This window comes from Rhinoderma darwinii, chromosome 4, assembly GCF_050947455.1.
Source record: "Rhinoderma darwinii isolate aRhiDar2 chromosome 4, aRhiDar2.hap1, whole genome shotgun sequence".
Taxonomy (NCBI): Eukaryota; Metazoa; Chordata; class Amphibia; order Anura; family Rhinodermatidae; genus Rhinoderma; species Rhinoderma darwinii.
The window spans coordinates 61,895,751-61,922,392 of NC_134690.1; the positions used below are offsets into that span (position 1 = coordinate 61,895,751).

A 26,642-nucleotide genomic window follows, 5' to 3' on the forward strand; every position below is an offset into this window, starting at 1 on the left:
GTGGCAGGATAAGTGCGCAGTTACATTAGTCAGCTCATGATGTAGTTGTCGGGGGGGCATAAACCCTCCCATACAAGTGTATTACAGTATCCGCCCCTGCACCCACTATAAATATCCAGGACGGTGAGGACACCCTCACTCCTCAGTACAGTGCCGTGCAGGGTGACGCTGATTCTGCGCTTCTCAAAACTCATCGCCATGTCTAGACGACAGCAGTCCGGGGGCTACAGGAGCAGGTGAGGAGCGATGTAATATGCGGGGGTATGGCTGACCATTGGTCCTACTTATTAGAAAGTTATAATGCAGCGCGTAGGGAGGCTTCTCTTCATGTAAATGACGAGAGACTACACACACGTGTGTGTATATATCTATCATTGTGACACTGCGTACTCTCATAGTTGTTGGATTGACAACCACTTACTTAGTCATTATAACAGTGCATGGTCCCCCATCTCTGCCCGACGACTACAGTACGGGTGAGTGTGGGGAAATCTAAAGACCGCGCCCTAAATTAACCGAATGACGCATATAAGAATAGCCAGCGCAAGGATTCATAACGGGGACCATAACCAATGGAGGCCATTTACCTCATACGTAAAGAGCCAGCCCTCACCCTCCAAACATCCTCTAACCCCGCTCTGACTCCTCACTTACTACCCCCTACTCAGCCTAGTCCCTGTTGTCCGTCCCTTATTTCACACCTAGCCCCCAGGTGAACAATAGGTGGGCAACACCCCCACCCACTTCATGTTCCCTATCTAGACATCCCGGAGCCATGGAGCACGCAGCTGCCTCCATCTTCACCCAGTACTTAGATCATGGCCCAGAGATGTCCCCTAACTAACCCCCTTAGTGCTAGGACCACCTGGACCCCTTGGAACCTGTCAGTGCCCTCTCCAAGGACCGCATGAAGTAGTGGCAGACACTCAGGTCTGATAGTTTAGTGATGTAGGATAACTTAGGGTATGTGCACACACACTAATTACGTCCGTAATTGACGGACGTATTTCGGCCGCAAGTAGTGGACCGAACACAGTGCAGGGAGCCGGGCTCTAGCATCATACTTATGTACGATGCTAGGAGTCCCTGCCTCGCTGCAGGACAACTGTCCCGTACTGAAAACATGATTACAGTACGGGACAGTTGTCCTGCAGAGAGGCAGGGACTCCTAGCATCGTACATAAGTATGATGCTAGGAGCCCGGCTCCCTGCACTGTGTTCGGTCCGGTACTTGCGGCCGAAATACGTCCGTCAATTACGGACGTAATTAGTGTGTGTGCACATACCCTAACTCTCAGACATAAGTGATCAGGATCCACCTGTTATCCATCATATCCAAGGCCCCATTTACATGGCCGTGCCCGTAATCCCGGATTGCGGGCATGGCCGACCGTGGGCATACAAAATATGGGAGCACGGCCCGTAAAACGCAAAAGATAGGACATGTCCTATCTTTTGCGGTACACTACCACGGCCCGGACACCTTCCTGTAAATAAATTGGAAGTTGTCCGTGCACAATAGAAGTGAAAAGGTCGTAAGTTCGGACCGCAATTCCGGACTATTTTTACGGTCGTGTTTTCATAACTAAGGGCCTGTTCACATCAGCGTTGGCTTTCCGTTGAGGGGTTCCGTCGGAGTCGACTGCGCTATTGAGTCCGTCGAAAAAACGGAAACCTGCCGGAACGGTGACAAATGGAAACCATTAGCAATATTTCCGTCACCATTGATGTCAATGGTGATGCAAATGAAAGCTACGGTTTCCGTTTGACTTTCCGTTGAGGGGTTCCACGACGGAAACCTCAGACTCAACGGAAAGCCAACGCTGATGTGAACAGGCCCTTAGATGTGGTAGATTACAGGTGCATCAAGGTTCATAAAACCTTTGACACGTCATAGTGACATGTCAGAAGTTTTGATTAGTGGTGTCTGAGCACTGAGACCCCCACCAATCACTTAAACGAAGCCGCAGAATCGCTATGGTGAGCGCTGTGCCACTTAGTTTCTGATCGGGTTTGCTAGGCTCTCGTCGGAAAGCTGAGCAAGCGGTGTACAGGTTCAATAGAAAGTCTGTGAGTCCATACACCGCTGACTCAGCTTTCTTCGGAAAGCAGAGTAGATCCGATCAGAAACAAAGTGGCACAGGCCTCACCCGAGCGCTTCTGCAGCCCCATTTTAGTGATCGTGGGGGTCTCAGCGCTTGGACCCCCACCGATCAAGACCTCTAACATGTCAACATTTTAATGAAAATTTAGTAACACTTTAAAGGGGTTTTCCCACGAGGGACATTTATGACATATCCACAGGATATGTCATAAATGTCAGATAGATGCGGGTCCCACCTCTGGGACCCGCACCTATCTCTAGAACGGGGCCCCCTAAACGCCTGTTCTAGCTTTGTCTACTATCACTGACTCCCGGCCACTTCCTGACTTTATGGTCGGGAGTTACGAAAACAGCGTAGCTCAATGAGCTACGCTGTTTCCGTAACTCCCATAGTAGTGAATAGCAGTTACAGAAGCAGAGTATCATGCGAGCTATGCTGTTTTCGTAGCTACCATTCAGTTCTATGTGGCTTACGAAAACAGCGTAGCTCAGCGAGTTACACTGTTTTCACCTTCATGGCCGGAAATCAGCCGACACACAAAGAGGTAGCACGGGGTTTAGGAGGCCCTGTTCTAGAGATAGGTGCGGGGTCCCAGAGGTGGGACCCGCATCTATCTGACATTTATGACATGTCCTGTGGATATGAATCACATAAACAACACAAAAGTTTGAACAGCACATTCCAACAAAATGATCAAAACGTGTATACAGGTGCAAGAACGCCTGTGACTGCAAATTTATACGGCACACAAGAAAATGGCGACCGCACTAATTTTCTTGTGTTCTGTATACATTTGCAGTCACAGGCGTTCTTGCACCTGTATACACGTTTTGATCATTTTGCTGGAATGTGCTGTTCAAACTTTTGTGTTATTTATGTGGTTCATATATGTGGGGTTAGCGCAGGGGTGGGCAAACTTTTTGACTCGCGGGCCACAATGGGTTCTAAAATTTGACAGAGGGGCCGGGCCAGGAGCATTTGGAGGGAGTGTTTGGGCCGGATATACTAAAGCATTAAATGTAGTGTGTGCAAACCTCATAGCACAGTAAGGGCGGGTTCACACATGGCGGAATTTCACTTAAATTCCGCTGCGGACACTCCGCAGCGTTAATCCGCAGCGGAGCCGTTTCTCCATTGACTTTCACTTTAATTTAGCAGTGTTCGTTTACACGATGCGTACAATTCCGCTGCGGAGCATAGGCTGCGGAGCGGAATTTGGTGTCCGCAGCATGCTCTGTCTGTTGCGGAGCAGTGGCGGACTCATGGCGGAATTTCTCCATTGACTTCAATGGAGATTCAAAGTTCCGCAATGAAGTCCGCAGCTGTCATGCACATGTCATGTGTGCTGCGGATGTGTCTTGCTTTTTTCACTTGACATTTCTTCATTCTGGCTGGACCTATGTATTTCTAGGTCTACAGCCAGACTGAGGAAGTCAATGTGGCTCCCGTAATGACGGGAGCGTTGCTAGGAGACGTCAGTAAATAGTCACTGTCCAGGGTGCTGAAAGAGTTAAGCGATCGGCAGTAACTGTTTCTGCACCCGGGACAGTGACTACCGATCCCAATATACATGTATCTGTAAAAAAAAATGAAGTTCGTACTTACCGAGAACTCCCTGTTTCTGTCTCCAGTCCGGCCTCCCAGGATGACGTTTCAGTGTAAGTGACGGCTGCAGCCAATCACAGGCCAAGCACAGGCTGCAGCGGTCACATGGACTGGCGCGTCATCCAGGGAGGTCGGGCTGGATGCCGAAGGAGGGACGCGTCATAAAGACAACGGGCGGTAAGTATGAAATTCTTTTACTTTCACTAGGGAAAGTGCTGTCCCTTCTCTCTATCCTGCACTGATAGGGAGAAGGGAAGCACTTTTCCCGCAGTCCGCAGCAGCTAGTCCGCATCAATTTTCTGCACATTTTGTGCAGATCCGCAGCCGTAATCCGCAACCCGGATTAGGTGCGGCATTGATGCGGACAGTTGCGGAGGAATTCCGCCATGTGTGGTCATGCCCTAAGAACACTACAACCCAATTTATTAACTGTCTTTCAAATGTGAAAAATAGCCCTTATCAGTTAATAAATTTGTCTCAAGGAATATGCAAGATATGGCATTTACATACTATTTCGCAGATACTGGCTGATATTGTACTCTTTGAAAACCGCAACATCTTCTTGGCATATCAGACATACAGCCGTTGATCGGACTTCAGTGAAGAAGTATTTTGTTGTCCACTCCTTATTAAACACTCGGCATTCGCTGTCCACTTTCCTTCTCTTTGGTCCGCTCATTTTCACAGAAGGGCTTAATGGTGACGTGAAACGAAGTGAAAATTAAAGTGAAATAAAGAGAAATACGCGCCACATTAACAACGGTCAATGTGTTTTGAGTGCGCCATCTATTGGGAAAACGTGGGCATTGCAGGGAAAGGGGAAAACAAAGGAGGTTTTTACTATAATTTGGACAAGTTCGGCGGGCCGGATTAAAAAGCCTAACGGGCCGTATGTGGCCCGCGGGCCGTAGTTTGCCCATGTCTGGGTTAGCGACTGCCTCCATTTTTGATCTTGCACTCCTCCCATTCTGCCCTGGGTGATTTTAATTAGTGTAATGCTGGATCCTACCATCCCCAAGTATATATGTAGGCTTAGTCCCAGTTCTGGGTGTATGTGCAGCGTAGATTCCCATCTCATAGACGTCGCCTTGTCGTGGCAGGTGGGCTCACACAATTTGATCAAAATGTGCGCTAAGAACCTCCCTATTGTAAGTAGATTTACCAGTATTGCATATTTATTTATATTTAGTGGCTTAGGTGGCATTAGTGTACGGAGTGTGCTATATCCTGTGGATATGTCATAAATGTCCCTCGTGGGAAAACCCCTTTACTGATCAGGGACCAGCACCCTGGCAAGCTTTAGTACCCCGTGGCCCCCCTGGACTACGGGGCCCAGTCGCAACTTCGACCCCTATAGTTACGCCACTGGCTGTAATGCAAACAGATTAAAGAGACTCTGTCACCACATTATAAGTGTCCTGTCTCCTACATAAGGAGATCGGCGCTGTAATGTAGGTGACAGCAGTGCTTTTTATTTAAAAAAACGATCTTTTTTCACAACGTTACGAGCGATTTTGGTTTATGCTAATGAGCTTTCTTAATGCCCAAGTGGGCGTACTTTTACTTTCGACCAAGTGGGCGTTGTACAGAGGAGTGCATGACGCTGACCAATCGGCATCATGCACTCCTCTCCATTCATTTACACTGCACTAGCGATATAGCTATATCACTATGTGCAGCCTCATACACAAGCCCTAACATTACTACAGTGTCCTGATAATGAATACACATGACCATCCAGCCTGGACGTCATGTGTACTCAGAATCCTGACACTTCTGACTCTTTTTTTGTGAGATTCCGGCAAGTGAAACCAAATCTCGTTTAGCTCCGTAATCTCACGAGATTTGGTTTCACTTGCCGGAATCTCACAAAAAAAGATTCAGAAGTGTCAGGATTGTGAGTACACATGACGTCCAGGCTGGATTTCATGTGTATTCATTATCAGGACACTGTAGTAATGTTAGGGCCTGTGTATGAGGCTGCACATAGTGATATATCTATATCGCTAGTGCAGTGTAAATGAATGGAGAGGAGTGCATGATGCTGATTGGTCAGCGTCATGCACTCCTCAGTACAACGCCCACTTGGTCGAAAGTAAAAGTACGCCCACTTGGGCATTAAGAAAGCTCATTAGCATAAACCAAAATCGCTCCTAACGTGAAAAAAGATCTTTTTTTTAAATAAAAAGCATTCCTGTCACCTACATTACAGCGCCCATCTCCTTATGTAGGAGACAGGACACTTATAATGTGGTGACAGAGTCTCTTTAACCCCTTCCCGCAAATGGGCGTTACTGTACGTCCTTTTTAGCGGCTCGTTCCCGCAAATGGGCGTACAGTAACGTCCTGAGGATGAAGCAGGCACAGGAGCTGTGCGCGCTTCATCCTCAGCGGGTGTCGGCTGTAATATACAGCTGACATCCCGCTGCAACGGTGGCGATCACTGTTATGTCCGATCGCCGCCATTTAACCCCTCAAATGCCGCTGTCAATAGCGACAGCGGCATTTAAGTGATTGATACAGAGGGAGGGGGCTCCCTCTGTACCCCGTTGGCCCCCCGTGAAAAATCGCGGGTTTCTGATGTTTGCAATGGCAGGACGTAATAGGCTCAACTGTCAGTTATAAAATGACAGTTATAATACACTGCACTGCACAAGTAGTGCAGTGTATTGTACAGGGGATCAGAAGATCAGATCTTCCAGTCCCCTAGTATGTGTAAAATAAAAAGTAAAAAAAAGTTTTAAATAAATAAAAGTTTTATGTAATAAAAACAATAATCATCTTGTGTCCCTGATCAAGTCCTTTATAATTAGAAAAAAATGGAAAAAAAGACAAAAACTAGACATAATAGGTATCGCCGCGTTCGTATCGGCGTGACCTATAAAAATATAATATTATTTATCCCGCACGGTGAACACCGTAAAAAAAATACAATAAAAAACAATGCGGGAATTTCCTTTTTTGGTCACATTGTTTCCAATAAAATGGAATAAAAAGTGATCAAAAAGCCGCATGTACCCAAACTTGGTACCAATAAAAACTACAGTGTGTCACGCAAAAAACAAGCCCTCACAAAGCTCCGTCGACATAAAAATAAAAAAGTTATGACTCTCAGGATATGGTGACACTAAAACATTTTATTTATAAAAAGGGTTTTTATTGTGTAAAAGTAGTATAAATTTGGTATTGCCATAATCGTATCAAACCGCAGAATAAAGCAAACATGTTGTTTATGCAGCACAGAGAACGCCGTTAAAAATTGATTTAAAAAAAACAGCGAGAGAATTTCTGTTTTTGGTCTCCAAAAAATTGAATAAAAACTGATCACATTATCACATTTACCCCAAAATGATACTAATAAAAACGACAGCTCATCACATGAAAATCAAGCACTCGCACAGCTCGTCAACGGAAAAATAAAAAGTTATGACTCTTGGAACGCAATAATGCAAAACGACGACCCAGACTAATTTATATGTGCAGCAGTTCTTCACCTAAAATCCCACGTCATCATTTGCAGCCCCCACTGGTAGACCCTGTAAATGCAGTGGAATCTATGAAATTTTGGGGTCTGTGCTACATATGGGGCTAGTGAAGTCAAAGATTAGGCAATGCTGGAGTGCGGATATTTTGTACAATACCACGGACACCCTTTAGAAGTGCGACTCCTACACCCAAAAATTCGGCCTGTGCATGAAGGATTGGTTGAAAGCGTACGTCACTATCCATGGATCATTCATTTTATTATTCATTCTCCCCATTATTACATCATCCTATTATGACCTGTTGCACTCCGCACAGCTTACATATACCCTGATGTACTCCGCATAGCTTACATATACCCTGATGTACTCCGCACAGCTTACATATACCCTGATGTACTCCGCACAGCTTACATATACCCTGATGTACTCCGCCCAGCTTACATATACCCTGATGTACTCCGCATAGCTTACATATACCCTGATGTACCCCGCCCAGCTTACATATACCCTGATGTACTCTGCACAGCTTACATATACCCTGATGTACTCCGCATAGCTTACATATACCCTGATGTACTCCGCACAGTTTACATATACCCTGATGTACTCCGCATAGCTTACATATACCCTGATGTACTCCGCACAGATTACATATACCCTGATGTACTCTGCCCAGCCTACATATACCCTGATGTACTCCGCCCAGCTTACATATATCCTGATGTACTCTGCACAGCTTACATATACCCTGATGTACTCCGCCCAGTTTACATATATCCTGATGTACTCCGCACAGCTTACATATACCCTGATGTACTCCACACACCTTACATATACCCTGATGTACTCCTCACATATTACATATACCCTGATGTACCCCTCACATATTGCATATACCCTGATGTACTCCGCCCAGTTTACATATATCCTGATGTACTCCGCCCAGCTTACATATACCCTAATGTACTCCTCACATATTACATATACCCTGATGTACTCCGCCCAGCTTACATATACCCTGATGCACTCCGCCCAGCTTACATATACCCTGATGCACTCCGCCCAGCTTACATATACCCTGATGTACTCCGCTCAGTTTACATATATCCTGATGTACTCTGCACAGCTTACATATACCCTGATGTACTCCGCCCAGTTTACATATATCCTGATGTACTCCGCACAGCTTACATATACCCTGATGTACCCCTCACATATTGCATATACCCTGATGTACTCCGCCCAGTTTACATATATCCTGATGTACTCCGCACAGCTTACATATACCCTGATGTACCCCTCACATATTGCATATACCCTGATGTACTCCGCCCAGTTTACATATATCCTGATGTACTCCGCCCAGCTTACATATACCCTAATGTACTCCTCACATATTACATATACCCTGATGTACTCCGCCCAGCTTACATATACCCTGATGTACTCCGCACAGCTTACATATACCCTGATGTACTCCGCACAGCTTACATATACCCTGATGTACTCCGCCCAGCTTACATATACCCTGATGTACTCCGCATAGCTTACATATACCCTGATGTACCCCGCCCAGCTTACATATACCCTGATGTACTCTGCACAGCTTACATATACCCTGATGTACTCCGCATAGCTTACATATACCCTGATGTACTCCGCACAGTTTACATATACCCTGATGTACTCCACATAGCTTACATATACCCTGATGTACTCTGCACAGCTTACATATACCCTGATGTACTCCGCACAGTTTACATATACCCTGATGTACTCCGCATAGCTTACATATACCCTGATGTACTCCGCACAGTTTACATATACCCTGATGTACTCCGCATAGCTTACATATACCCTGATGTACTCCGCACAGTTTACATATACCCTGATGTACTCCGCACAGATTACATATACCCTGATGTACTCTGCCCAGCCTACATATACCCTGATGTACTCCGCCCAGCTTACATATATCCTGATGTACTCTGCACAGCTTACATATACCCTGATGTACTCCGCCCAGTTTACATATACCCTGATGTACTCCGCATAGCTTACATATACCCTGATGTACTCCGCACAGTTTACATATACCCTGATGTACTCCGCACAGATTACATATACCCTGATGTACTCTGCCCAGCCTACATATACCCTGATGTACTCCTCACATATTACATATACCCTGATGTACCCCTCACATATTGCATATACCCTGATGTACTCCGCCCAGTTTACATATATCCTGATGTACTCCGCCCAGCTTACATATACCCTAATGTACTCCTCACATATTACATATACCCTGATGTACTCCGCCCAGCTTACATATACCCTGATGCACTCCGCCCAGCTTACATATACCCTGATGCACTCCGCCCAGCTTACATATACCCTGATGTACTCCGCTCAGTTTACATATATCCTGATGTACTCTGCACAGCTTACATATACCCTGATGTACTCCGCCCAGTTTACATATATCCTGATGTACTCCGCACAGTTTACATATACCCTGATGTACCCCTCACATATTGCATATACCCTGATGTACTCCGCCCAGTTTACATATATCCTGATGTACTCCGCACAGCTTACATATACCCTGATGTACCCCTCACATATTGCATATACCCTGATGTACTCCGCCCAGTTTACATATATCCTGATGTACTCCGCCCAGCTTACATATACCCTAATGTACTCCTCACATATTACATATACCCTGATGTACTCCGCCCAGCTTACATATACCCTGATGCACTCCGCCCAGCTTACATATACCCTGATGCACTCCGCCCAGCTTACATATACCCTGATGTACTCTGCTCAGTTTACATATACCCTGATGTACTCCTCACATATTACATATACCCTGATGTACTCCGCCCAGCTTACATATACCCTGATGTACTCCTCACATATTACATATACCCTGATGTACTCCGCCCAGCTTACATATACCCTGATGCACTCCGCCCAGCTTACATATACCCTGATACACTCCACCCAGCTAACATATACCCTGATGCACTCCGCCCAGTTTACATATGCCCCCATATTATAAACTGAAACACCAGTAAAATACTAAACAAAACTACTACCAAGCAAAATCTGCGCTCCAAAAGCCAAATGGAGCTCCTTCTGGGCCTGGCAGTGTGCCCAAACAGCAGTTAATGACCACATATGGGGTATTACTGTACTCTGGAGAACCCCTTAACAATAATTTATGGGGTGTGTGTCTACGGTGGTACAAGCTGGGCCCAACGCATTGGGCACTGAAATAGCATATATGTGGAAAATGGCAATTTTAAATCTGCAACATCCACTGTGCACTAATTTCTACAAAACCTTTGGGGTTAAAATGCTCACTACACTTCTAGATGAATTCCTTGAGGGGTGTAGTTTCCCAAATGGGGTCACTTTTCGGGGGTTTTCACTGTACTGGTACCTCAGCGCAATGCAACATGGAGTAAAAAAGAAATTTTGTAAAATCTCCACTCCAAAAACGAAATTGCGCTTTTTCCCTTTAGACTCTTGCTGTATGTCCAAATAGCAGTTTACAACCACATATGGGGTACTTCCCTATTCAGGAGAAATTTTGACACACATTTTGGGGTGTCTTTTCTCCTGTATTGCTTGTGTAAATGAAAAATTATGTGCTAAATATATAGGTTATTGGAAAAAATAAATTTTTCATTTTCACGGCCCAATTCTAATAAAATCTATAAAACACCTGAGGGCTCAAAATGCTCACTACACCTCTAATTTAATTCTTTGATAGGTATAGTCTCCAAAATGGGATCACACCTAGGGAATTTCTACTATACTGGTACTTCAGGGGCTCTGCAAATGCGACATGGCCCCCGGAAACCAATTCAGCAAAATCTGAGCTGCAAAATCCAAATGGTGCTCCGTCCCCTCTGAGCCCTGCCGTGGGTCCAAACAGCAGTTTATTACCACATATGGGGTATTGCCGTAATCAGGAGAAATTGCTTTACAAATGTTGAGGTGCTTTTTCTCCTTTATTCCTTATAAAAATTAGAAAATTCTATGTTTTTTCAGAAAAAAAGTCTATTTTCATCTTCACAGACTAATTCTAATAAATTCAGCAAAAAACCTGTGGGGTCAAAATGCCAACTATACCACTAGAAAAATTCCTTGAGGGGCATAGTTTCCAAAATTGAGTCACTTTTGGGGGGTTTCCCCTGTTTAGGTCCCTCCAGGGCATTGCAAACACGACACGGCACCGAAAAATATTCCAGTAAAATCAGTGCTCCAAAATCCAAATGGCGCTCCTTCCCTTCTGAGCACTGCCGTGGGTCCAAGCAGCAGTTTATTACCACATGTGGGGTATTTCCGTAATCGGGAGAAGTAGCTTTACAAGTTTTGGGGTGCTTTTTCTCCTTTTATTCCTTGCAAAAATTCGAAAATTCTAAGTTTTTCCACAATAAAAGTAGATTTTCATTTTCACAGACTAATTCGAATAAATTTAGCAGAAAATCTGTGGGGTCAAAATGCTAACTATACCCCTAGATAAATTCCCTGATGGGTGTAGTTTCAAAAATGGGGTCACTTTTGGGGGTTTCCACTGTTTTGGCACCACAAGACCTCTTCAAACCTGACATGGTGCCTAAAATATATTCTAAAAAATGGAGGCCCCAAAATCCTCTAGGTGCTCCTTTGCTTCTGAGGCCTGTGTTTCAGTCCATTATCACACTAGGGCCACATGCGTGACATTTCTAAAAACTGCAGAATCTGGGCAATAAATATTGAGTTGCATTTCTCTGGTAAAACCTTCTGTGTTACAGAAAAAAATGTATTACAAATGAATTTTGTAAAAAAAAAATAAATTTGTAAATTTCACCTCTACTTTCCTTCAATTCCTGTGAAACGCCTAAAGGGTTGAAACACTTTCTGAATGCTGTTTTGAATTCTTTGAGGGGTGAAGTTTTCAAAATGGGGTGTTTTATGGGGGTTTCTAATATATAAGGCCCTCAAAACCACTTCAGAACTGAACTCGTCCCTGAAAAAAGTAGCCTTTTGAAATGTTCTTAAAAATATGAGAAATTGATGCTAAAGTTCTAAGCCTTGTAACGTCCTAGAAAAATAAAAGGATGTTCAAAAAACGATGCAAACATAAAGTAGACATATGGGAAATGTTAATTAGTAACTATTTTGTGTGGTATTACTATCTGTTTTACAAGCAGATACATTTAAAATTAGAAAAATCATAATTTCTTCAAATTTTCTCTACATTTTGGTGTTTTTCCACAAATAAGCAATAAATTTATCGACCAAATTTTTTCACTAACCTAAAGTACAATATGTCACGAGAAAACAATCTCATAATCGCTTGGATAGGTAAAAGCATTCCAGAGTTATTACCACATAAAGTGACACATGTCAGATTTGAAAAAATGGGTCTGGTCCTGAAGGCCAAAAATAGCTTGGTCTTGAAGGGGTTAAGGACTCCTGCATATGACGAGCCCTGTTTACGGAGCCTCCTTAGTACAGAGCCTTATTGACCTCTATGGAAGTCCTATTACGTCTCTATAAAACAGAGCCATAATACTGCATGATCTCTTACTGGCCATTTCCACACCAGAATGTTTTTACTACAGTATATATGCAAACTCAGCCATGAGACTTTTTTTCTAACTCTGTATTTTTTTGCTGTAGAGAACATGGGAACTACTCTCGTTCTGCAAATCACAACGAGCAAGGTATGGAAGTGCTAAAAACTCAGTTCTTAATGCTGTAAAAAAATTTTGGAACCAAATAATAAAAATGTGTCTTTTCAGTGTAAATAGGAAAATGCCAAAGTGATTGTCTTGTTGGGTCTTCTGCAGTAATGCCACATTTCAACTGAGACACTGCTTTTAAGGTGGCAATGTTATTCCACTCTTGTAAGGCTAGGTGCACACTACATTCGGGTTTTACATATTCCCAGACATGCAACTATGCTTTTACAGTTTCGTACTTCAGCCATTAAAAAAATGTATACTGTTGAGTTAGTTTTTTCGATTATACAGTTATATTGAAAAGTGAAGTCTATGCTTTTCAATACAATTGGGGCTATGGGGTCCCAACACCTTTCTAGTATACGTTTGGCCAATAAAGTCCCTGAGCACGTCACTGGCATGGAGGCTGTACGGCTTGGGGTATGTTCACACGCACTGTTTTCAGACGTAATTCGGGCGTTTTACGCCTCGAATTACGCCTGAAAAATCTGCTCCATTACGCCTACAAACATCTGCCCACTGCTTGCAATGGGTTTTACGATGTAACTAAGGGCTTGTGCACACCGCTCTCCCGTGTTGCAGTACACAGGGGTCTTTACAGCTTCCTAATATATCCTGTGGGGTGCTGCATATACAGAGATATTCTTCCCTAGAATGAATGGTTCTAGGTGGGAATACCTCTGTACAGACATTCCGATGGAGTAATATAAACTCCATACGCCTCCATTTTAAATTAACTAGGGGCCGCATGTGTATCTATCGGAGCCATATTGCAGCTTGGTACAAAACTGAGCAAAAATACAATCTTGTGCATGAGGCATAAGTGTGTTATGGAACTCAAATGGTTAAAAAAAATCTAAGCATATACTTACCAGGTATATTCGGGTAGATCAGGTAAAGTTTCTAGACTATGAAATATGTTATTCTTTCTGACAAGACAAAACATTTTTTCCCTCACATTTATTTTTCCTCCGCAGTGGTCTTTACTGATGGATGTTGTTCTCGCAATGGCAGATCTGGAGCACAAGGTGGAATTGGTGTTTATTGGGGTCCCAACAATCCTCTGTAAGTAATACATATATTAGTTTTAAAAAAATTCTCTGTTTTTGACTTCAATGGTAAAAAATAGCAAATTGTCCCGTTTCCCTGACTGAACAGAGGCTGATGGTGTTTGCCAACAGAAAAATACCATTTAGTGGTAACTTTTTTTTTTTTTTTGTGTAAAAACAGGATAACATGAGGTAAACGCTTCATTCACAACTGCGTCTGGACTCTGTTCATCGGTTCCATCTCAGCTTTCCGTCAGGGGAAACCATAGGTTTCCGTTAGCATCTCCATTGATTTTAATGGTGAGTGATCAGGTGCAAATGGTTTCCATTTGTCTCAGTTGTGTAAGGGTTCCGGCGTTTTAATGGAATGAATAGCGCAGTCGTCTATGGTATTTGATTCTGTCAAAACAACGGAACCCTTAGACAACGGTGACAAACGGAAACCATTTGCACCGGATCTGTCACCATTGAAGTCAATGGTGATGCAAACGGAAATCTACGGTTTCCATTTGTTTCCGTTTGGATTCCATTCATGTGTTCCCCTGACAAAGCTCAGACGGAACCCATGAACAGACCTTGATGCAGATGTGAACGAAGCCTTAAACAGATTGTAGGAAAAGAGCCTAAAAATGATACAGAGGCTGTTTTCTCTTGACATCTGCCTCGTATTTTTCTGATAAAACATATGCCGTGTGAACATGCCCTTAGGGTCACATGGTGCAGTCAAATTGTGGTGTGTTCCCACGATTAACGTAAAATCGTGACAATATGCTGCAACAAACCTCTTTAAGCAGAACCTATGATAAGCTCCGTATAATCATGAATCATGCTTTTTACAGAAATGTATCCGAAAGACTGGAAGGAAGACCAACCAATCAAAGGGCAGAAATTGAGGTAGTCATAATGTACTTACTTGGCACTGATCATTATGTTGATACTTAGGAGATTAACCCCTTAATGACCAGCCTAGTTTAAACCTTAATGACCAAGGTATTTTGAAAGTTTTTCCATCGTCGCATTCCAAGAGCTGTAACTTTTTTATTTTTGCGTCGACATAGCTGTATAAGGTCTTGTGTTTTGCGGGACAAGTTGTATTTTTTAATAGCACCATTTTGAGGTACATATTATTTATTGATTAACTTTTTTTGGGGGGGGAATAAAAAACAAACAGAAATTTCGCCACTCTTTATCACGTCCTAAATCTACGCAGTTTACCGTGTGGTATAAATAACACAATGACTTTATTCAGTGGGTTGTTACAATTGCAACGATACCAAATTTGTATAGATTTAGTATGTTTTACTACTTACACAGTAAAAAACCTTTTTTTTTCAAAATGATTTGTTTTTGCGTCTCCATATTTGAAGAGCCATAACTTTTTTTTATTGTTCCGCTGATGCAGTTGTATGAAGTGTGGCATTTTTTTAAAGTCAGGATTCACAGAAAACAGCAATTTATCTATAGTTTTTTATTTAATTTTTTTACGACATTCACCGTGCGGGTTAAATAATGTAATAGCTTTATAGTCGGGGTCGTTACGGACGCGGCGATACCAAATATGTGTAACTTTTTTACTTCTGGTTTTTTAATAGTAAAGCATTTTGTAAGGGGAAAAAGTGGGTTTTTAATTTTTTTTCACTTTTTTTTTTATTAACTTTGTTAAACTTTTTTTTTTTACTAGTCCCACTAGGGGACTTTGATATGCGATCATCCGATCGCTATTATAATACACTGCAATACTTTTGTATTGCAGTGTTTAACTGCCTGTCCGTTTAAAACGGACAGGGATCTGCTAGGTCATGCCTCTGGCATGATCTAGCAGGCATTCGCTACAGGCAAACCTGGGGGCCTTTATTAGGCCCCCGGCTGCCATCGGAGACACAGACACTCGGCGATCGTATCGCCGGGTGTCAGTGGGATGAGATGGAGCTCCCTCCCTCTCTCCAAAACCACTCAGATGCGGCGCACGCTATTGAGCACCGCATCTGAGGGGTTAAACCGGTGAGATCTATACTTATATCGATCTCACACGTTCGAGCAGGGACACCCCCAGCCCTCAGCTACGTCTGGCAGCTGAGAGCAGGGAGATTTGACAGCTCCCTGCTCTGTTTATTTATTCTGATGCAGCGACGTAAAAAGGCATATGCATCGGAATAAAGGCCATTGGTGGTCGCCGTGAAAAGGCGTATTGGCGGTCACTAACGGGTTAAAACCCCAAGATTTACATTTTTGTCATCGCAAAACACATGTTTATGTGTAAGGTTTTGGTGTATGATGCAAATTCTTAATTCTATATACATGGCCCTTGTTAATATTTTCAAAGAGCAGAACACGCTTTTAACCGGTAGGACTAGGCTGTTTTAGAGCTAAATGACCAGAGAAAATGTCACAATTTTGCTATGCGCTTCTTTAGATGATTATAACTCTGCAGGTGAATAAAGTTCATCTTTGAATTTTACACTCTTTTTAAAGGACAGATAGGGCTTTGTTTTAGTGGCATTTGTCAGTATATATCATTTTTATTTTTTTCTCTAAAGTGGGCAAAATTGGGAAAAAATGCAAGAATTTAGCAAATGCGTCAGTTTATACCAGCATTTTTCACACACGGCTTAGACCACGGACAAAATTCATCTCCTTTCACATTCTGCCACTTCTCCTGTGCATGGGGATACCAAATACGTGGGCCTTATTTATCACATAGAGAAGTAGGAGGGCGGACGATAGAAGAAGATTATTTCACATATCGCTTTTTTTCAAAGCTGGTTTTACAAAACTCAACAGAGTTTCTATAACACTTCCAAAATATCTGCTCTTGGAGCAGAAATCTCAAAATATTCATCTAGGGGTATAATGGGAATTTATTTTTTGGGGTTTCATAAAATAAGAAATTGCAGGTTTATGCAAATGGGGCTCTCCAGCAGATGAACTTTAGAAAACATCAAACATGACATCCACCCCCCACCCACCCATTCCCTCCCTCACCCTTGGAGTAAAATCATTGGAAAAAAAAAAAATGTAATGTAGGGCAAATATATTTTCAACTAACTAAAATCTAATAATTCAGAACAGTGTGGTATTTTTTAAAACATGGCTCAATGCACAGGCCTGGTTGTGAGGGACAGAAATATCGGGAATCTTTGCGGTGCCCGTCTTTTCTGCAGACGCGGCACTTTTTCTGCAGGGTTGCTTCTGGTTGGTGTGATGAAGTGTCTTTCAGTCAGTCGCGTGACATCCTCAGACTGGGGGCATTCTCGGGTGTCCTGAACATCAAATATGAGGCCTTCAATAATTTTTTCCTGGAAATCCAGGTATGTGTCTCTGCCTCTGTTTTTTTTTTTGTAGAGCACAAATGAATTGTGGATTGCCACCTGTAACAAATAAATGGCCACTTTTTTGTACCAGGTTTTAGTTTTGCGTTTTACTAAATAGGGCTGTAAAACCTGGTCGCTTAAATCCACCCCCCCCCCATGTACTTGTTATATTCGGACACGCTCACTGGTTTGTGCTTGTCCGATGTTGCCCCCCTTTCCCTCACTGCCACTGTTCCTGCGGTATGAATCGTGCTTAGCACATACACATCTTTGCGATCCCTGAACTTGACCGCCAGCAATTCCTCAGATGCATAAGCACAGGAGTCCCCCTTTACCATGCGCTTCCCCACTAATTGCTGTGGAAAACCAATTCGGTTTTTGTGCATGGTACCACATGCCCCGTTCCTTGCAGCATGCAAATGCCTAAACAGGGGCACACTGGAATAAAAATTATCGCAGTACAGGTGGTACCCCTTGTGAAGCAGAGGCTGCATTATCTCCCACACTATCTACTGCTGGTAGAAAGATCAGGGGGGCATCCAGGAACATTTATTGAGCGGTCCCGCCCTTCATAAATCCTGAAGGCCGTAGTATATCCTGACCCACCCTCACACCATTTATAAAGCTCAACGCCATATCTTGCCCTTTTGGAAGGTAGATATTGGTGATAGGGATGCACGATGCATCGAAACTTCGATACTGTTCATCCCCAAACGGTTCAATACCGTTATTTAATGTATTTCGATACTAAGCCGTGCGCGGCCGCGCAGATCAGTATAGTAACACATGAATGTATGAGAGCGGGGCGGTGGCTGTGTAATGCAGCCATTGCCCCGCTCCTGAGTCCTGACAAGTTTGCGCCGTCGGGATGTTTCGATGCGGCCATCGCTGCACTAATGAGCACAGTTTGTTGCAATATTTGATAAATAGAAAGACCTGCATGTCAACACTTTTGGATCCGATAGATTTTTGCTTACATTTTTTTTTATTAACCAGAAGTTGTAATTTTTCTTGGACTGTTAACCTAAAATTGTAGCATTAACACATATGTATAAATCACTTACAATATGAATTGTGGCTCTTTCCCCTGCCATGACTTCCACCCCCACCAGTACCCTTGTTCTTTAGAGCCAAGTAATTTGATGTCCATGGTACTGTTGTATTAATCTGTTCCAAGGGTGTATTTATGTGGTGCGTATTTGCTGCGTTATCTGCACTGAAACCGCATGCGTTTTTTTGCCGCACTGTGTGAATACACCCTAAAGGAAACAGGACTTATGTTAGGGAATTGGAGTGCTTCATCGACCAATTAATGCAAGTCTATTTATTTTTCTATTTCCCCTTTAACATTAAGGGTATGTTCACACGGCCTATTTACGGACGTAATTCGGGCGTTTTTGCCCCGAATTACGTCTGAAAATAGCGCCTCAATAGCGCTGACAAACATCTGCCCATTGAAAGCAATGGGCAGACGTTTGTCTGTTCACACGAGGCGTATATTTACGCGCCGCTGTCAAATGACGGCGCGTAAATAGAAGCCCGCGTCAAAGAAGTGACCTGTCACTTCTTTGGCCGTAATTGGAGCCGTTATTCATTGACTCCAATGAATAGCAGCGCCAATTACGCCCGTAATTGACGCGGCGTTCAAGCGCCTGCACATGCCGTTACGGCTGATATTACGGGGATGTTTTCAGGCTGAAACATCCCCGTCATTTCAGCCGTAACGGACGCCCTCGTGTGAACATACCCTAACAATCGGGTGTGCATATAGACGTATCATATCGTTTCTATACAATTATCCAAATGCACACCCTTGATAAAATTTCTAGTATAGAAAAAGAGAATACATTTTCCAAAAACAAACTTACATTGGTCTCCGTTCATTAGGCAGCCAGCAGAGCAGTGGAACAGGCCCGCGATCACAATTTTAGCCAACTTAATATTCATACTGACAGCAAGTTCACCATTCAAGGTAAGTAGATTCACATTTTTTTCTAATTACTTTGTTTAAAGTGTTATTCCCATCTTAGACATTTTCAGCATATGCCATAAATGTCTGATAGATGAGGTTCCCAGCTGTAGGACCTGCCGCACCTATACCAAGAACAGGGTCACTCTACCCACGTGTCGGCCGCTAGCTGCAGATTCCAGGCGGGTGCTAGTGGAGAGACTGCCGCGCATGCGCGTGGCTCTCTATTCTGTTTATTGGTAGTTACGGAAACAGCCGAGCAAGCGCTGCTCACCTGTTTCCATAACTCCAACTGAGTAAGACGTGCGCATGTGTGGCAATTTCTTTACTAGTCCCCGCCTGGAATCACTGGCAGCCGCACCAGACGAAGCTAGTTGGGCTGACCTCGGTATAGGTGCAGGTCCCATATATCCTGGGGATATGCGATAAATGTCTAAGATAGGAATAACCCTTTAATGTCTGATGAGAAGAAGCTCATAATTTTGTGACCTGTTGCATCTGCTATTGTGCCTGATTTTGACCCACTTCCTTTGCTTCATGTTACTCAGGCATAGTTTCTGCAGCCACTACTAGGGGGAGCTAACTGCATATAGATTTTACAGCTTTCACTGAGTTTAATGCTAGCTGTATACACCTTTGCAATTCGATCTCCCTAGTGGTGAGTACAATAAAGTGTAGTGAGGCAGGGAATTTAGATCTCTGTACCAGAAATCAAAACTTAAAGAGAAGGTGTCATGATTTTTTTTTTTTAATTATTATAATATTGCTTTTAATATAATGTAAACAAAAATGTTATTTATTTGTGTTGTCACTTTCTACTTTTTAATGTATTCATACTTCTACTTCTCTATGGGGGCTGCCATTTTTTTTTTTTTTTTTGCATCTCTGTATGTGTCGATTAACGGACACATACAGTGATGGAATACGGCAGCTACAATGCATAGGGCACAATGAACGTGAGCCGTCCATTGCCTCTGCTATCTGGCCCTGTACTGTGCAGACGCAGGTCAGAGTCACACAGCAGAGAAGCCGGTTTGTAGGGAGATAGCAGGCGCCATTATCAAGACCAGCTGCACTGCAGGTAAGGTGTGTGTCTCTGTCCCTCTCTCTCTCACACAGACCCCCGCTCTCGTGACCCCCGACGGGCCGCCCATGCATTGCATTGCAGACTACAAGCTGTCATATAATCGGCCCTTGTATTCTGCTGACGATACCTGCAGTGCAGCCGTGGAGACTGTCATCCCCTGCCGGTTTATTATCAGTGCAGCTCCTGCTGATAGAAGATCAGAACAAGCACGATATGTTAAGGGTCGTTGCTTCTTTGTGTTCCTTGTAAAATCCCTGCCAGTGTCTGTATGTAGCAGTGCTGACCGTGTGTGTCTGTGTAGTAGAGCGGAGTATGTATGTATGTATGTATGTAGCAGTGCTGCGTGTGAGATGTATTGTCAGTGTGGACGGTGTGCGGACTGTGATCGGGTGAGGAGGTGAGGTATCCGTCAGCAGGAGGTCGGGGAGAAGACTGTCAGCAGCAGATGGTTATTCCTATCACAGAGTGGTGTGACAGTCTCCTCTACTGCGGAGGAGACTGTCGGCAAGATGGTATAGGGACGATGGAGGAGACTGTCAACAAGATTGTATGGGGACGCTGGAGGAGACTGTCAGCAGTATTGAGTGGTGATGCTGGAGGAGACTGTCAGCAAGATTGTATGGGGACGCTGGAGGAGACTGTCAGCAGTATTGAGTGGTGATGCTGGAGGAGACTGTCAGCAAGATTGTATGGTGATGTGTCCTCACCCAATCTTGCGGACAGTCTCCTCCATCATCACCATACAATCCTGCTGACATTCTCCTCCAGTGTCACCAGCCTGCTGACAGTAATCTTGCAGACAAGGCAAACGTAATCTCGCGAGATTACGATGTAAACTGTCATTTAAAATGAGATTACGTTTGCCTTGCTGGAAATCTCACAGAAAAGATTCAGACGTGTCAGGATTCTGAGTACACATGACCTCCTGGCTGGTAGTGATGTATATTCATTGTCAGGACACTGTAGTAATGTTAGTGTTTGTGTATGTGGCTGCACATAGCGATATAACTATCGCTAGTGCTGTGTAAATGAATGGAGAGGAGTGTATGACCCTGATTGGTCATCCTCTGTCCTCTTGGTCTAAAGTAAAAACACGCCCACTTGGGCATTAAGAAAGTAATTAGCATAACGCTAAAAATCGCTCAAAGTGGTAAAAATAGATAGTTTTTCTAAATAAAAAGCATTACTGTCACCTACATTGTAGCGCCGATCTCCTTATATAGGAGACAGGGCACTTATAATGAGGTGACAGAGTCTCTGTAAGAAACTTTCTTAATGCTGTTTTGAATGCTTTGAGGGGTGCAGTTTTTAAAATGGTGTGATTTATGGGGGTTTACATTGTATGGACCCCTCAAAGTTACTTCAGAACTGAACTGCCCCCTGTAAATATAGACTTTTGAAATTTTCTTGAATATGTGAGAAATTTCTGCTAAAGTTCTAAGCCTTGTAACGTCCTAGAAAAAGAAAGGAATGTTCAGAAACCATGCAAATATAAAGTAGACATATGTGAAATGGTAATACCACACAAAATAGTTACTATCTGTTTTACAAGCAGATACATTTAAATTTAAAAAAGTGCACATTTTTGCACATTTTCACAAAATTTGGGTGTTTTTCAGTAATAAATATTGAATTTATCGACCACATTTTTTCACTAACCTAAGGTACAATGTGTCACCTTAGAATCACTTGAATAAGTAAAAGCATTCCAAAGCTATTTCCACATAAAGTGACACGTTCGATTTGAAAAAATCCGCTTAATATTCAAGGGCAGATTCAGATGAACGTGAGCGTTTTGCGCTCGTGGCAGCAGCGCGTCAGCTCCGTGTGTCCTGTTCATATGGATGCGCGGCTGCGTGCTTTTCACGCAGCTGCCATCATTATGACACTCCGTTTGGATGTTTGTAAACAGAAAAGCACGTGGTGCTTCTGTGGGGCGTATGCGTGATTTTCACGCACCCATTGACTTCAATGGGTGCGTGATGCGCGAAAAACGCCTAAATATAGAACATGTCGTGAGTTTTACGCAGCGGACTCACGCAGCGCAAAACTCACGGACTGTCTGCACTGCCCCATAGACTTGTCGCCCTAAAGGGAATGTGTTGCTAGAAAAATATGTTTTGTTTTTTTGTTAAACAGTTAGTATATAAATGATTACACATTGTTCTAATGTTTTCACAAGTCAGGAAATATTATAAATTAGATTCTAATTTATAACATTTCCATGTGCTGGTTAATAGAGGGAGCAATTCCCAAAATTGCAGCATTGGCATGTGGTAAAGCAACCTCATTGCTTTAAGCTGCAAAATTGGAGAAGACACATTCGCTCTAGCGTCCTCAAACAATCCCCCCTCCTTTATCCTGGCTAGTACCAGGAGAAAGGGGGTTGAATGTTCAAACCTACACTGTATACCGCCATTTTTTGAGCGAATGCACAGTGTAGGAGGATTAGATACAGTGGTAATCGCACAGTATAACACGAACATACACACACATCACATACACAAACATGACTTACCTTCTCCAGCCCCCATAGAGAAGTAAAAGAGAGAAAAAAGTACAACACAAAAACACAAATAAATAAAATTTTATTTTAATGACCTACTAAAAGCAATAACATATAAAAAAAAAAATAATTTTCGTGACACCTTCCCTTTAAGGTCAATGCAGGCTGTCTCCTGAACGGGTTCAAAAACCCCTCAAGAAAACAAACAGAAAAGGGAGAGGACCTCTTTAACATGTGTTTTAATTTAGGAGCGACAGAATGGATGCCAAGATGGAAAGAGAATGGCTGGAAAACCTACAGTGGTGGAGATGTAGTCCATAAGGAAGAATTTCAGAGGCTTGATAGGCTGTGTGAGGGCCTCGATGTTACATGGGTAAGTTGCAGTTGTGTCATCTGTGTTCCCGAGCAGATGTAATTACAGAACAACCCTCTGGGGGGCTACCTGTCTAAGATGGTGATCCCTAACACCTCCTCTGTTATCATTTTAATCACTATTGATTGGTATGTTAAGCGGCATGGATAATAACCTCTCATTGCAGGAAATACCTGTCACACTAATGTAATTTTATATCATTCTGAAGGATCATATCAACATTTTTCTGTTATACTGTAATTAAACTTTTTTTTACTTTGTTTTATACTCTCATAACTGATTACGCGGCCTCCATAAGCGCTGTATTGGTCGTTGCCAGGGGTTACAACCTATTTGCCTTCAATGCTGTTCTAAGTCCTCTGTCCCACATGCGTAGAAGTGTCACTATTTCACTCACTACATTTTATTCATTTCATGCACCAACTAAAGATTGATGTAAAAAGAAGTATTAACAAATGTCTTCTTCATTCATTGCGTTTTCTCAAGGACGTGTGAATGTTGTCATATAGCAGGAATGTTTGGCACTTGCTTCGTGTTAGTCATTTCAGGTATATTCCCACACACGATACGCTGCAGATTTTTTGCAACAGAAAATTTGCAGCGGTATCGAAAAAAATACAGATTAATCTGTCTGTGCAGCAAATAGTGCATTTTTACCTGCGGAGTTAGTAATAAACAAAAAAGTATATGCGCACCTACGCATTTCCAGCGGTTTTTACTGCATTTTCGCTGCGTAAACTCTGTAAAAAACGCAACAAAACAAGTCTGTTGCGGCATTTCTGCTCCCCATTGAAGTCTATGGGACAAACACGCAGCATCTCCGCTCAGAATACGCAGCATGAATTGACATGCTGCAGAATTAAACGCACCGCAGTACACTTTCCGCACAACTTTTCTGTGTTTTTTTTTCCGCAGCGTGGGCATGAGATTTACTAAATCTCATTCACTTTGTATGAATCCAGTGAACTAGGAAGCTAAGACCCTAATGCACACGACTGTATTTTTCATCCATCCGTTAATACTGTCCGTAGTCATCCGTAAATCATTTGCATTTACAAAAGGGTGTCCGTAAATATGATTCATACGGATCCACTAAAAAATGGAGGAAAGTAAGCAATGCTTCCGTAATTACAGATGCACATCTGTAGCCGTCCGTAATTATGGAAGCGCCCATAGACTTCTATGACGAGTCCGTGCTGTAATTACGGTAAAATAAAGGGACGTTCTATCATTTCTACGGCACAGACACCCATCCGTAAAAATACGGAAAGGTATCCGTAGCCCATAGAAATGAATGAGTCCATAATTACGGATGAAAAATACGGTCGTGTGCATGGGGCCTAAGAAGCGGGAAATCTGAGGCTGACGCTTGGATTTCTACTGCGGATGTGCCAGCAGATCTACGTGCTGATTAGCCCCTTTGTAAAACTATGGAGCTAATCCCTTTGCAGAATCCACGAGAAGAATGAGCATGCTGCTAATTTCTGGGGTGAAGAAATAAATGAGTGATTTTCCGTAGCATGTGGTTGGGGATACCAAAACCTCAATTCACTTGCATTGGAAGCGGATTTACTGCAGATTTTGGCACAAAATCTGGTCTCCAATCCTTATCAAATCCAATGTGTGAACATAGTCTAAGGGTTCAAGCCCACAACCGTTGTTTTTCTTCAGTGTCCTATCTGTTGTTTTTGCAGATAGCATACTGAGCAAATTCATTTCGGCAGAGGCATGCCCTCCGCGGATGCTGCCTCACAGTGCCCTCCGCGGATGCTGCCTCACAGTGCCCTCCGCGGATGCTGCCTCACAGTGCCCTCCGCGGATGCTGCCTCACAGTGCCCTCCGCGGATGCTGCCTCACAGTGCCCTCCGCGGATGCTGCCTCACAGTGCCCTCCGCGGATGCTGCCTCACAGTGCCCTCCGCGGATGCTGCCTCACAGTGCCCTACGCAGATAATGCCACACACACCCCAAGTAGATAGCTCCATTGGGGCTCCCTCTAGGAGTGGAATCCCCAGCCAGAGCATTGCCGATTCTTTGGCTGGGGATCCTCTACTGTTGGAGCCCCTGACGTCACTGTGTATTTTCAGGGGATCCTCCTGGACCGGAATGTGATATCAGGGGCAACCCCAGAGCCGGAGTCCCTGAGCGGAGCACTAGTATAGGCTTTTAGAAAAGCTCCAGCACTTCCTGAATAATTCACGAGGTTTGAACTGCACCATTTAGCACAGAATTTTTAATTATAGTATATTTGTAAGTTACAGTTTCACATAAATATATTATTGCAATGCAAGTTTCGGGCCCCGGATAACCCCTTTAAATTGTGAAATGGTTATTTTTTTTCTTGGTTTTTGTTTTTAACTACAAGTTTCACAAACCTCTTTGTCATTGTTTTTTTTACAATTGTGCCATATTTATCTGAAAACGGACTAAATGTGCCCCAATTCAGCTGACTCAATGCTTTGTAAACTACGCCATGTGATGTAGGTAATGAATCTTTTATTCTTTTTCACAGACACATGTGCCAGGACACAGTGGCAATCCAGGAAATGAAATGGCCGACCATCTGGCAAGGAGTGGAGCAAGAAAATAAATTCACATCTTTATATAACAGAAACCACGACACCGTGGCGGATCCATTGTGCAATATCACCATTGGACGACGGACCCCATTGATGCAGCCTTATTTTTCTGTAATGCAGATGTGAACATAACCTAATATGCAGTGTTTCATCTCGTGCATAACAAGTTTAACTATTTCTTTCTAGTTGTTTTTTGTTAAAGGGGTTTTCCAGGATTAGAAAAACATGGCTGCTTTCTTTAAAAAAAAAAGGCAACAAACCTGTCTACAGGTTGTGTGTGGTATTGCAGCTCAGCCCCATTTTTTGGTGGGAATAAATCAGCCATGGTTTTCTAATCCTGGACAATCCTTGTAAGCTTCACTATACAATGCTACTAATACTGTGCTGAAAATTCATGTTACAAAGACACATTGTTTTATGTTCACATGGTTTGGAAGGGTTTGTGTGTACAACCATGACATTTGGAGAAAAAAAAAGTGTTTGCTCCTATGTGTTTTATTCTTTTAATAAATTACTGTTGAAAAATTCATAAGTACATGACTATAGTGTGTGTGTGTGTGTGTGTGTGTGTCAGGACGTCACAATAGGAAAAAGGGCTGAAGCTTTCCGGATGTGTTTTCTTAAAAAGAAAATAAAGGTATAAAAGAGGGAAACATGACCTCCACTACTAAAATGTAATATTTGATCCCTTCCCTGTAATATTGTTCCACAGTTATATGACTAGAAATGGTAATAATCGGAAGAATACACTTATGGACAATGACTCTATAGTATTAAAGTAATGTGTTTAACCACTTCCCGACATTTGTCCGAAGTATACGTCATGG

General features: G+C 43.0%; 2 protein-coding genes across 2 annotated transcripts in view; one reads left to right on the forward strand and one right to left on the reverse strand.

The window, feature by feature from the left end:
- On the forward strand, positions 1-26,347 carry LOC142759204 (ribonuclease H1-like). The gene is made up of 7 exons (XM_075861144.1): positions 1-236; positions 12,881-12,924; positions 13,920-14,007; positions 14,831-14,885; positions 19,190-19,274; positions 23,113-23,237; positions 25,749-26,347. The coding sequence occupies exons 1-7, from the start codon at positions 199-201 to the stop codon at positions 25,824-25,826; spliced, it is 513 nt and encodes a 170-aa protein (XP_075717259.1). The 5' UTR covers positions 1-198; the 3' UTR covers positions 25,827-26,347.
- RPS7 (ribosomal protein S7) overlaps positions 1-26,642 on the reverse strand; it is a 187,302-nt gene that overhangs the window by 149,869 nt on the left and 10,791 nt on the right. The window lies entirely within an intron of this gene.

What these genes read in the sequence shown, in the direction of transcription:
- LOC142759204 (XM_075861144.1), top strand. Translation starts at nt 199, where the DNA reads ATGTCTAGACGACAGCAGTCCGGGGGCTACAGGAGCAG. An exon ending in TGCAAATCACAACGAGCAAG is followed by an intron (nt 12,925 to 13,919) that starts GTATGGAAGTGC and finishes TTTCCTCCGCAG; the next exon opens with TGGTCTTTACTGATGGATGT. An exon ending in AGGGCCTCGATGTTACATGG is followed by an intron (nt 23,238 to 25,748) that starts GTAAGTTGCAGT and finishes TCTTTTTCACAG; the next exon opens with ACACATGTGCCAGGACACAG.